At 45.5% G+C, this 12,693-nt stretch overlaps 1 protein-coding gene across 8 annotated transcripts in view; it reads left to right on the top strand.

Moving 5' to 3' along the window:
* SLC25A13 (solute carrier family 25 member 13) overlaps nucleotides 1-12,693 on the top strand; it is a gene marked incomplete at its 3' end in the record, with an annotated part of 185,925 nt that overhangs the window by 116,391 nt on the left and 56,841 nt on the right. For all 8 annotated transcript variants that reach the window (XM_080818406.1, XM_080818405.1, XM_080818404.1 and 5 more), the window contains one exon: nucleotides 11,869-11,921. In XM_080818406.1, the coding sequence (XP_080674532.1) occupies nucleotides 11,869-11,921 (53 nt within the window). The remainder of the gene's footprint in view (nucleotides 1-11,868; nucleotides 11,922-12,693) is intronic.

Raw genomic sequence — 12,693 nt, 5'->3', positions numbered from 1 at the left:
CCTGGGATCAAGCCCTGCATTGGGCTCCCTGCTCAGGGGGGAGCCTGCTTTTCCCTCCCCCTCTGCGGGCCTCTCTGCCTGCTTGTGATCTCTCTCTGTCAAATACATAAATAAAAATCTTAAAAAAAAAAACAACAACAACAGTATTGTGGGGCACCTGGGTAGCTCAGTTGGTTAAGCTGTCCTACTCTTGGTTTTGGTTAGGGTCATGATATCGGGGTCATGAGATCGAGCCCCATGTTGGGTTCTGTGCTAGGCACGGATCCTGCTTAAGATTCCTTCTTTCCCTCTGCCCCTCCCCCATGCACGTGTGCCTGCACACACACTGTCTCTCTCTCTCAAAACACACACACATGCACACGCACACACACACAGTATTGCAAGGTGTTTTAAGCTGAGCCACTTTGCCATTTGGCAACTGCACTGTTGGCAAGGTCTTCCCTCCCTCTCAGTGCTTGCTCTAGAAGAAAATAGTATTTAGTACTCTGTGGGGACAGATCTTGGAACTGGCAGCCACGGAAACCTGTGCCTCTAGGCCTCTTCTGCCATCTGCTGACTCCAGGCTTCATCTTATGCATCCAAGTGTAAAAAAACAAAGACCCCTCTTGAAATCTCTCACCTTAGAAACTAGGGGGTTTTAAACTCCAGAGAAGTTCCATTTTGCAGGTTCTGTTGTGTAGGTAGATAACTCCCATCAAAGGCCTTTTGATCTGTTCTCTACCCTCTTTCCCTCACCCCCTGCCTCTTCTTACAATTGGGAAGGTCTTTGACCCCAGGTGATTGATGATGACCCTTACAGGGTCACTGCCTTCCATTTGAAATACTCTTCTGTCCTGGTGACAACAAACCTCACAAATGAAATGTCTCCCAAGTAGTACAAGGTTAATGTCACAGTGCCTGCTTTGCAGTGATTTGGGCAAAGGCTGCCACCTGCCCCCTTCCCGTGGGTGGTTTTCTGCCTGGAGAGCTTTGTGCATCAAGGCAGAAGGACGTCTGAGCCCTGCCGTTGCTTCACAGGCTGCTTTTATGGCCTTCCCTCTGTATTGGATTAACTGTCGAGAGTGCCTTTAGGATTGTGAGAAATATTTTTTGTCCTGCTCAATGTCTTTAATATGCTTGTGTTGACCTGGTTTGATGTGATGTTGAGTCCCTTCTCTTTCCTCTTTGACCACTCTGACAGATCTTGATTCTTGGTTGTATCCAGGTTTTCTTCCTTGACCTGTTCTTTGAACCCCATAGACAAAACAGCTTAAAGCATATATGAGTACTGAGTGCCGAGCTATAATATGGACATCCCACAAACATCATGCTATTTCAGAGATTATGTATGTAAGATGAGGGGCTGGAGGATGGGGGGCGGGGAGCTGGTTTTAACTCCTTAGGGAAGGGGAGTCAGCCCCCCTATTAGAGATGGAAGCTCACTTTGAAAACCAAAGACGCAGTCCTCCCGTTTTTCCTGGTTTAGAAACAGCCGTTTATCTCACTGTTTTGGCTGAACCCTAGAGGGTTCCCTGTGAGAGGGTGCTAGGTAGAATGTGAGTATAAGAAGATTAATTCTGAGAGTCATCTCTTTTCATTTCCTCTTGAATTCTTCTATTTTCTAGTAAATGGTTTTAAAGCAAAAGATTTATTATAAAACCTTGTTGGGTTTTGTTCTTTAGTTTGGATCTTGAGAGCAAAGAGATGATTGGTGGTAGTTCAGGTTAAAAAAAATCATTTTTGACCTTGCTTCATAAAAATGACCTGTTCCTATTATTGATTAGTTGGAGACCAATTCTCTTTCATTCCTTGCACATAATTATTAATCAATAATTGTATGTAACTGCTTATTTATGAATGCTTGTCATTAGGGTAGGAGAAAGATGAGATGAAAATGGGAAGCCATCAGTACTAGTGTAAATTTTAATAGAAACAACAAAACCTGAGGTACCCTGGGAATCATATTGTAACCTGCGTGTGCAGCGTCAAGACAGCATGCAGCCTGCATGTGGTTCTTTCACTGAATTTCTCATTAGATGTAATTCTGCTGTTTAAAAATTTTATTTTAGGGGAAACTTGAATTTCAATTTTGGAAATTTAGAATTGCCTCTGATAACGCTTCACCTAGCAGGATGTGAGAAGGTGTCAGAGGACATCTCTAATTTATAAACATGTTTTGAAATATGGAGCCTATTTTTTCTATTATGGAATTTTGCTTAACGTGTAATTTTTCTGCATCAATACATATGTAATTGCTAATATTTCCTGAATAGTATAATTTGGGAATGTTGCACAAGTAGGGTCTCTCCCCCTGTTTTAAAATTATCTTTATGCATATTTCAGAAAAAAGTTGGCAGTTCACCTTGAAAGAAGGTGCTTGCCGCATGCATCCTTATTATAAGGTGAATGAGCATCTTCCTCCCTCTCTTTTTTTTTTTTTCCTTTTCTTCCTGTAACAAGAATACAGATCTCTCCAGGGGTGCTGTGTTTGTATGGAGAAATAACTTCTCGTGCAACAGCTAGAATGAAGATCTTTCTAAAGAATTCTTGATACCTCCACGACAGGTGGTTTTTTCTCTTTGCTTTCTCTGGCAGCGACCAGCCTTTGCATGCAGTCAGGAGGTTACGCAGTCCTAAATGGGGAATGCATTTCGAACATCGCCCCAGGGTCCAGAGGGGATTGATAACAGTGTCAGCAGCTGTCCTCATTGGATGTGGTGGTGGGGCGTCCTTGACCTCCAGCAAGCCAGGAGGCCTTGTAGTATTGGGGGTTTCTTGGTCTTACTCTTCATGTCCCTGTGCGGTGCACCGTTCCCTTGTCTCCGAGAGTCTCTTATTGGGATCGGGATTAATGCTTGTCCCTTGGGAATCCTATGAGACTGACTCTGCAGACCTTCTCTGTTGTATACACTATTTTTTTTGTTGTTGTTGTTGTTATGAGAAAATGATTGATTTTCCAAAATTTTTCTGTAATTTTTAAAAATCAGACCTTTAGGTAAAGTCTGTTTGTATGAGGGGAAATAATACCCAGGATAATCCAGATCTGCCTGAAGTCAGTTGTAGAAGGCTTCCTTTATTTCCTCCTCACTCTCCAGATTGATTTCATGCATTCAGGTGTTTAAAATTCCTAATGAAGTACCTGACAGCTCATTTGGTTTGAATGAACCGCGGGACCAAATGAGTCACTTACTGGCCTGCTATTGACTTGGCATATTAAAGAGAAACAATTGATTGGGTTGGGTAATCATCCCCAATTAAATGCTCTTACTAGTCCAGAAATAACTAATTTCTTCCTTTAAACTTTGCTGTACTCTCCTCCCTCAGATGCTTCAGGTAATGAGATGAGCAGCCTTAGAATTAGGAAAGTTTGGGGGAGGATCCTTGGGGAGAAAGAGAGATTCAAGAGAAATCAGAATCCATGAGAAATACTTCTTAAAGGTTTTTGTTTTTGTTTCTGTTGATGGGAGAAGTCATGGAAAATCTGTCAGAAGGAAAAAATTAGATCATTTTATGAATTCAACTTAATTTGGAGCACTACTTAATTTTTTAGTTAATTGGCAGAAAAAAAAATTTTTTTTTGTTTTGTTTTAATTAAACCCATCGATCAAGGCTTACAGAGTCTCAGATGGGTCTATTTCACGTTGTCTGTGTGGTGCAAAAGCAGTCGTCTTCCATCCTGGAATGTTCTCAAGGTGACATCTAGAGGATATTGTGGTGATATCTCGGGATGTTATTGATATGTTTGCATTCTGGAAGGAAGTTTTGTCAGACAGCTAGTTTAAGCGAGGCCTCTTGTTGTGGTTAATGGCTCTATAGAGGGTAGTACCCAAATTACATGGGTCCACAGTGAAGTTCCTACTTGAGTAATTTTTGTGAATAAAAATAAACTTAAAAATATTCTGGCACCAAAATAAAACAATTGGAGTTTCTACAACTGTTTTGCATAACTTAAGAATGCACGTGTCTTGGAACCAACTGCATTGAGTCCTTGAACTGCGCCAAATCATGGGGGTCTATTCTTGTCCAGCAAAGCTTCTAACGAGCACAAAATAGATTGGTTTGAATCTAACTATTTTTTTATTTTTTAGCCAGTTTTTTTGCATATTTTAATTTAGGGTATTAAGGCTGTGAAAAGATCAGAAGGCAGACATTTGCGCCTAGGAAGCTGTGAGCTGGGTAATCACATCTGTGGAGATATACAGCCAGCTAGCCCTACTGAGCACAGGGTGTTAACACAGGAGGTGGAGGTAGTACAAGGTCAGACCAAGGGGGGTGGGTGCGAGATCAGAGGCCAGAGAGCGCCAGATGACAAGAGTGGTGAGCTTAGAAACTTGGGAAGGATGATGAAAAGATCGAAGTAGATGTAGCCCAGCGAAGAAAAGATTGAGTGAGTTAGCGCTGGGCCTCCAGGATGGTAATTTGCTACCAGTTGCCGTCGCTGAGGCTGCAGCAAGCAAACCAGGTTAAACCTCATCAGCAAGGAATTAGTTGAGGCAGAAGAAAAGATGAATAGGAGTTGCCATGTACCAGAGCCACAAATGGAAGAAGGGGATATGACTTTTCTTCCCAGTGATCTTCACTTCTAGAAAGCCAGCCCCGATACGGAGGAGTCAAAGGAACTAAATCCTTCCTAGACAATAATCAGTATCATTCATTTACATTTTGACACTCAGTCTTCTGAAGGCATCCTGAACCATGGTTGGTTCTTGACATTTGGAGTAAAACATTTAATCCAGATGAGCAGTCATTTATTTAAATCTGACCATCTGCACTGTGGTTCCCCCCGCCCCAGCCATTTCTCCAGCTCCGCTGCACAGTCCCGGTGGGGTGCTCCCCAAGAGCCAGTGCAGAGACCCGGAGTGATCTGAAAGGGGATAGCTCAGTAGGGAGGGTGGAAATGCCTCATGCCTCAGGGCAATATGAGTCAAAGGCGGACAGACAGGCGGTTGGAGGAGGAGGGAGGAAAGAAGGCTTGAACAAGTGAAGAGAGAAGGCCATGGAACTAGGAGCAGGAATAAAAGCTGTGAGACAGGGCGCATAGAGTGCTGATAGCTCCAGAATGAAGGGTAATCTGATGTTGAAAGGAAGGTGGGCTCTCTGGGAATATGAGGGCAAGTGTAGTGGCCTCTGGGGGGAGGTCAGGAGGGTAAGAATTTAACATTGGAGAGGTTTCCTCTGGGTTGAAACTAGATAACACAAAAAAGTGCTTCATGTGCCTTTGGCTAGAGGACTGGGGATCGTTTATGTGCTCATTTCCCCTCCCAAACTCCACTGCTCGTCTCTGCCCTAGACGCCCCCTTCCCCATTATGAGCTCAGCAGTCGCTTTCTCAGGACCATGCTTGCCACTCATGAGTGTGTTTTTGTCTGCCCAGAGACAGATGCTGCTTTAGTTACAGAGTTTCTTCATTGCTGGGGGCCCTCAGCATCTGTGCTCCTGCCTGCCTCAGTGAGTGGGGCGTTGCAGGAGAGCTGCACAAGGTGCTTGCACCGTCCACGGGCGGCCATCTGCGGCTCTCCCCAAGCCCGCTTCCCTGTGTGTGCCCGGATTCGGCCCTGTTGTCCAGGTTGTCACCAGCAGCTTGGCCCCGCTGTTCAGTCCTTCAGTGCCCGGTACTCAACGCCTGTAAAGACAGAGAAGTAAGACATGTGATGTGGATGCCCATCGCACCTCCACTGAGCTCCTTCTGCCCTGTAGAAGGGCGCATCTGTGCAGGGTGCTGGCCCAGTACTGGCCGGGGCCCAGAGAAAAGTTTCGAATAGTCTGGGCCAGAAGAAAAGCCTTTACAGAGCAAAGAAAGGTGGAGCAGTAACTCTCCTAGAGGGACCAGGGAGACGCCAAGCAGGGGCAGAGAACCCCGGCTGGAGGAGAGCGGTGGAGCTGAATGAACTCAACTCCAAGCGCCACTGCCCACAAGGTCACAGCTAGTAGCTACCAGAGTTAGCCTGCAGACCTAGCATCCTGGGTCCAGACTCCACAGTCCTCTGCCACTCGCTAGAAATCACATTGTAAAAAGTGGCTTATCATGAGAGGTTGAGTAGTGTATAACTTTTTAACGGAAACATTTTAGTTTAACTTGAAAACCTAAAGATGTACTGTTATGTCTGTGCTACTTCCTTATCTCTGCACAGAGGAAGCAGGGCCATGAGACACTCTTGGATCAGACGTGCCCTTATATCTGGGGGACAGCTCTTCTAAGGCATAATGCTATGGAGACAGCACTCTACTCCAGACTTAACTCTGGGCTGTGAGCATTAATCTGTAGAATTGCCTCTTTTATGCGGTAACAGAATCAAGGACATGCCTCGAACAGATAGGTAGAAACAGCTCATTTTTGAATATGTAATGAGGGTTGTTGAACAGTGTCCAGCTCTACGTTTACTTGTATAATCATTGTGATAAACCACTGAGTCATCATCAGCGCCTGTGATTTACCAGTGAAGAACCTAGAGTTCAAGGAAGAACACCCCCAAGATCACTCAGCAGGAAAAAGGTACAGGCCTCGGATTCCAGCCCGGGTCTGTCAACCTCCAAAGCCCAGGCTCCAAGCCATTCATTTTGCTGCCAAGCCATTGGAAATAAATCGCTTCAGTTAGGCCAGCAGTATTAATGAGTTTCTCTCAGAGTCCCTTCCAACCCTGAGGTTCTAGAATTCTATTTCTAAAAGGTTTTTAAGTAAAGAATAGCATAGTAGCCCTCTGATCAGCGCAGTGCCCCAGGAACCTCTTTGGGGTGCTGTAGGACACTCAGGTTGGAGGGTCCTGATGGGGGCTTAGTTTCCCACACCTCCAGCTCAGTTCTCGCTGGGTTTGCAAGAGGGTCTAGGATCAGAGGGGGTAGTGTGATTTATATCTCAGCCCTATGAAATTTGAAGACAAAATACTATATTAATATTGTACCCTGTAAATCTTTTCTCGCATTAGCAGCCTTCTGGTAAAGTTTGCCAAGGAAGCATTGCCATATGTGCTGATGGAGCTGAACTAAAATGAGAAGATTAGAAAACTAACCACACTAATAAATTTCATTTGAGGCAGTTGGAAAATAGACTCCTGTTTTGACAAGTTCGAAACAACACACATATCCATTCTCTGTTAAAATGAGTTTCCACAATCCAGCAGAAACATCTTACATTAGAAACCTAATTTTTCTGCTGAGTTACCCAGATGTCAAACATACATGTACTTTAAACTTCACTGGGATGGTGTTGGAGTGCCATAACCAGACTGGCTGTTTTAGGCATTACTGAGCCACGCCCTCCCCAATGCCCCTCCCCCGCCCCCTGGGAGAGGGGTCAGGGATCCAGAAGGGTTCCTGAAATCCCCACCTCTGGGACTTTTCATTGTCCCACACATCATGACCCCTTCCAGAGGGCATTTATGCAGGGCTGCTGGTGTCCAGGCCCACATCCGTAGTGACACTCGGGTCAGGTCACGGTCCATAGCAGCCTTTGTTTCCCCAATTAGCCAGAGCAGTCACCACAAGAGTGGTCCTTATCCATTGTGTCCCCAGGGGCCAACATCTGTCCTAAGTCTTAGGAATAGGTCTGTACTTTGATTTTATTCTTACTGAGTTGAAGTTGTTCATTTAGTGAAACTCAGGGCCTCCAATTATATTACTTTAACCTCTTGATTACTCTTCCTGCCTTAGGTCTCTGGCCCTAGCATCTGTCCTTCACCTGCCTCTAGAACTTATTCTTTGAATTTTGCTCTCTACTTTAAAAGCCACCCATGTATCTACCGACTTTAGCCCAAGCTCCTTAGTGTGCCCTGGGAGAGAAGCAGTATGCTGTAGCAGTATAATGTACCAGATAGGAGCACCCCCTCCAGGCAGACCGCCTGGGTTGAACCCATTCTCCCATCTAACAGCTGAGTGACCTTGGGCAGGCTCCTTGAAGTCTGTTTCAATTTCTCTTGATGGGATAAGAATAACTTGCACTGAGTTACTGTTTTGACTTATGTGGATTAAGTGTGTTGATTCACCTAAAGCCCGCAGAATAGTGCCTGACATGTGGGAGGTGCCCCCGAATTCTGGCTGTCACCACTGTCACTACTACGGTTACTTAGCACCCGATCTGTGATCCAGCCACAGCCTTCAGTGGTCTTGCCCCAACCCCGACTGTGCTGTGCTCTTCAGACTTTGCTGCCTTTCACTCACTGGCCCCAGCTCTTTTCTCCAGTGACCCTCTGCATTGCCTTCAAGACCCAAATCTAGTATCTCCTCCTCTTTGATGCTCTCCTCTCTCCTGCAGGAAACAGCTGGTTCTTTCCACTGTATTCTTGTAGTTCTTTGATGCCTCTGGGCTCTGGGACTTACCAGAGATCCAGAGATGGTTTATCTTTTTTTTTTTTTTTTTTTTTTTTTTTTTTTTTTTTTTTTTTTTTTTAGGTGGTTTATCTCCCTTCAGGGGCACACAGAGACACCTAGGGTTCCCTTTTCTTCTACACTGAGAATTTCTCCTGGGGGCGGCACAGACCTCACTGTGTCCATCCCAGTTCCTTCCAGTCCCAGGCACAGCAGAAGGCTCTTGATAAATGTTTGCTGAACAAATAAATATCTGCTGCCCTACATTTAGTCTTAAATACAGGGTTTTCTCTTTTGTTTGGTTTTGTTTTTTGCTGTTCACGGTACATTACTAAATTTATAGTGAGAAAGATAAATCTCGATAGCTTAAAAGGCTGGCTGAAGTGATTGTGTCTAACGCTGTAGTCATTTGGCTCTGTGGGCTGTTTTTTATTAGTCATTTTAAAAGACTGTCACAGGGTGGTTATAGAGACAAGAGATCATCATTTAAATCACAGTGCTTTCAGCCCATCCATGGTTTTGGTCTACAATTTAATGATGAGAAAAATACATCTAGTGAGTAAATATTTTAACTAAACATTTTGGTACTTGACCTGAATACAGAGGAAAATGGGAATTGTAAATGTTAAGGTGCAGTTAAAACAGCGCATCCCTCTATTTTACCTGTAGAAGTTAGCATTGTACCTGTATAAAGTCATAACAAAGCCTCTTTTCTCCTATCAGAGACATCGTACTCTATCATTCAGTATAAGTAAAAGATTCCTAAGTGAATCTAGTTCAGGAAGAGAGAGTGCTCACTTTGAGTAAGAGCACTTGCTTGGGCCAGGTGGTTTCATATTCATGTTTTCTGTGCTGCTTTGGTTCACTTAGATTATAAAGAGCATAGCCCATCTCCCAGCTAGTGAGAGCAGAGTTTTGGTAAGAGTTTACTCAAGAGAGAAAGAAGGCAGAGATCCCCCAGCGACGCCAGGGTAGGAATGTCCGTGGAACCTGGCCTCAGAGGGACCAGAAGATGGTCAAGGCCACTCCCCACCCCCACCCCCACCCCCGACCTGGGCACCCTTCCTGGGCTGTGTTCTCTCTCTTTGGTGTCTCTGTTGCATCGGCTTCCCATTCTTTTCTGTCTGCCCATCCACTTCCTTATTCTTATGTTCCTTGTGCTTCATCTCAGTGTTCGGCCATCCAGGGTTCCGCCGCCCCGGCTCCCCATCTTCAGGGCGTCTGCTCCCTCTGCGCCTCTGTGCTCACTGGCCCTTCACTCTTAGGACTTTGTTGCACAGTGGGTGAAGATCGTCCACTGGCCAGCTCCGCTTAGGCTACCAGCTCATTGGGCTCAGGTTGCTGGACTTGTGGCCTGCGGGTGTTTTAGGTATCTTACCCTCGTGCGATCAGCTGTGGGTCTGGGGTGAAGCAGGCTGCAGATATGGTGCCCTAGAGAAGACATTGCAAACTCAAAGCTTTCTAGGATCCGGGTAGGTTATGCAGGTGAAGAAAGGCAGGGTGTGAGAGGCAGATTCATGTTTGCTGTGGGGCACAGGACAGGTGAGTGTTGTCTAAAACCACGGACTCGCGTGGAGGAGGGCTCAGGTTGGAATCCCAGCCTCACCATTTATCAGCTGGGTGATTCAGAGTGATGAATCTCTGTATACCTCAGTTTCCTCTCTGCAGGGTGGTTATAAGAAGTAAATGAGTCAGTGAAGTGCTTAAGGTGGTGCCTGATACATGGTAAATAGTACGTCAGCTGGTTTTAGGTCAGCCAGTTCTAAAGAACAGTTTCATTAGCATCTGTGTCTTATCATTGCGCTCCACAGTGAAATGAGCTCGCTCCCGTTTTTCCTCAGACATGAAGCTGTCTGTGCTTTTTGTAGAACCAGAGGCACAGAAAAACATTTTTCTCTTGTCACGATAGCAACAGAGCAAGAAAAATAATGAAGGACAGTTGTCCTCAATCCCACATCATCAGTAGGGAGTTGGGGGACCGATGCTCGGTCCTAAAGGGCAAAGCCTCGCCCAGCTGGAGCAGATTGCCGTACTGTCAGAAAGAGGCCGAGGGCTGTCAGATCGATGCAGTCGTCCGTCCATCGATCGATCTGTCTTTACATCTTTACAGTAAGCTCAAATTACGTTTGAAACCTTGTGCTACTCTATAAAACACATCTGCAGACTGGATACAGACAGCCCTCAGGCTGGCAACTTTCAGCCACAGGCTGAGGAAGATGGTGTTTGCCAGGCTGGGCTGGCACAGGGGAGACTGCCAGTGGATCGACCTTCTTACGTTGATGAATTAGAAAATTGTCCCTACCGACAGAGGCTAACGCCGTGAAGTCCCTCTCAGGGATGGCAGCATGCAAGGGGACAGTACGCTCTGATTCTCAAGAGTTAGCTCACGGTGTGTTTCCAAGAAAAGGCTTTTGCCTCTGATTTTATTTCCTTAGCACAAATGAAAATGATGACATTTTTTAGTTTACCTGTATCAGTCTGTTCCTGTTGTAACTGCCTTTCCCAGAAGCGGCCTTTCCTGTGAAAGGCATCCTCTTCCTGTGCCCTTGATATGTAATTCCCACTCTAACATGTTTAAAACAGAACTTCTCACTTCCCACCCCAAACCTGTTACTCTCCCCAGGCTTCATCTCTCCCCAGGTATTCATGCCAAACCCAGTTTTTCTTTTTCTGTCTTCTCTACACACACACACACATACACACACACACACACAGAGGTATTCATGTTAAACCCAGTTTTTCTTTTTCTGTCTTCTCTACACACACACACATACACACACACACACACACACACCATTAGTATGCCCTTTTCCCCACACAGCAGCGAGAGTGGTCTTTTTAAAATATGAAGTAGTGTATCACTCTCCTGATGAGGACCTGTAACTACTCCCCAGCTAACGCAGGATCTTGGCCCACAGCACTGCTCTAGCATCCGGCCCCGACCTGTGTGTCCCTCTCCTTGTGCCGGCTCTGTGCCTGCCGGCTCACTGACGTTCACCCTCATTTTTGAGCACACTGGGCTTGTTCCTACTCTGCTTTCTTTGCCTTATCTGTTCCCCCTCCAGAATGCGTTTTTCCCCAGTTGTCACGTCTTCAGGAAAGCCTCTCCCTTCCTTCCGTCTGAGGCTGGTCAGAGCAAGAAGCTTGTTTGTCTTGTGCTTGTCACCAAGTTATAGTTGCTAAATGAATGAATGGCTAAACTGTGGGCCTTCGGGGGTGGGGAGATGGGAAGAGCATTAGAAAAAAAAAAATAGAGTCACTAAAGTATACTTGCTTCACGTATTTAAGAGGCAGGAGGGAAAAGAGCAAACATATGGAATAATGAGATTTCCTCTCTCACTAATGCTGTTGATATACCCAACGTGCAAACGACCCAGAATATAAGAAGGAATTTGCTTGGTCCTGATGTGGCTCTTAGACACATTTGTACTTACACATTCCATTTTGACTGTTCTCATTAAAAGTAATCGCAGGAAATCGCAGCCAAGATTGCCCCAGTGTTTAGATGGTGATCCCTTCTTTAGAGCTGTTGATTTGTTTAGTTAACGGTATTTTATTTAATATACTTCTGCTTTTTGTTGCTTCTTAGGTCTGTTGCCACAGTTATTGGGAGTTGCCCCAGAGAAGGCCATAAAACTTACAGTAAGTCTTTTCAGTTGATGCTTCGTATGCAGGGAGTTTGCACACACTCAGGAGTCTAGCAGATTCTCAGGTTTGTGTTTCCTTGGAGGTGCTGGCTCCTTCGAACCTAGGGCACTTGTCACACACAGTTTGTCACTGTCCTCCACCGAACACTGAACATCCAAAAATGTGATGCTATATTTGAACAGGACCTGTGGTGACTGCTACCCACCACCACCACCACCATCAGCCACCACCGTCACCCTCCGCTACCAGTGCAGCAGCAGCTGCCACGAAATTTGCCTCCACCCGTGCTGTCTGTACGGTACATGCATGTACCTGTGAGACCTGCTCTTGTTTCACCTCCAGTAAAGTGGGACCCGGCATTTACACATGAGGAAAGTGAGGCCCACAAGGTTTCAGTGTTTACCCGTGTCCACAGTTTCTGTGGACAGCTCCTGAGTGGAAAGGTTAGAATACAAAACCAGGTTTTTCTGACTCCAAAGTGGCATGTGCCGTTGATAGAATTCATGGTTCGGGCATATTCCATAAGCATCTGCCAGGCCACCTGGCAGGGATCTGAGTTCTAGCTGAAGTTGATCCATTTTCCAGTTCCAGGCTCTCTTGTGACACATGGGAGATACTCAGTAAATTTGTGGAATGGACAGATACTGCTGGTACATAGCGAAGGTCATAAAGCCCCAGAAGGTTAAACTCTTCTTTGAGATTGGGCTCTGTAGCCTTGGGGCCTGAAATTCTTTTACTGTGTTACTGTGTGGCCTCAGGACAATGC

Source organism: Martes martes (assembly GCF_963455335.1).
Source record: "Martes martes genome assembly, chromosome: 11".
Lineage (NCBI taxonomy): Eukaryota > Metazoa > Chordata > Mammalia > Carnivora > Mustelidae > Martes > Martes martes.
Note: the sequence above shows the minus strand (reverse complement) of the source record. Positions and strands in the feature narration are given on the sequence as shown.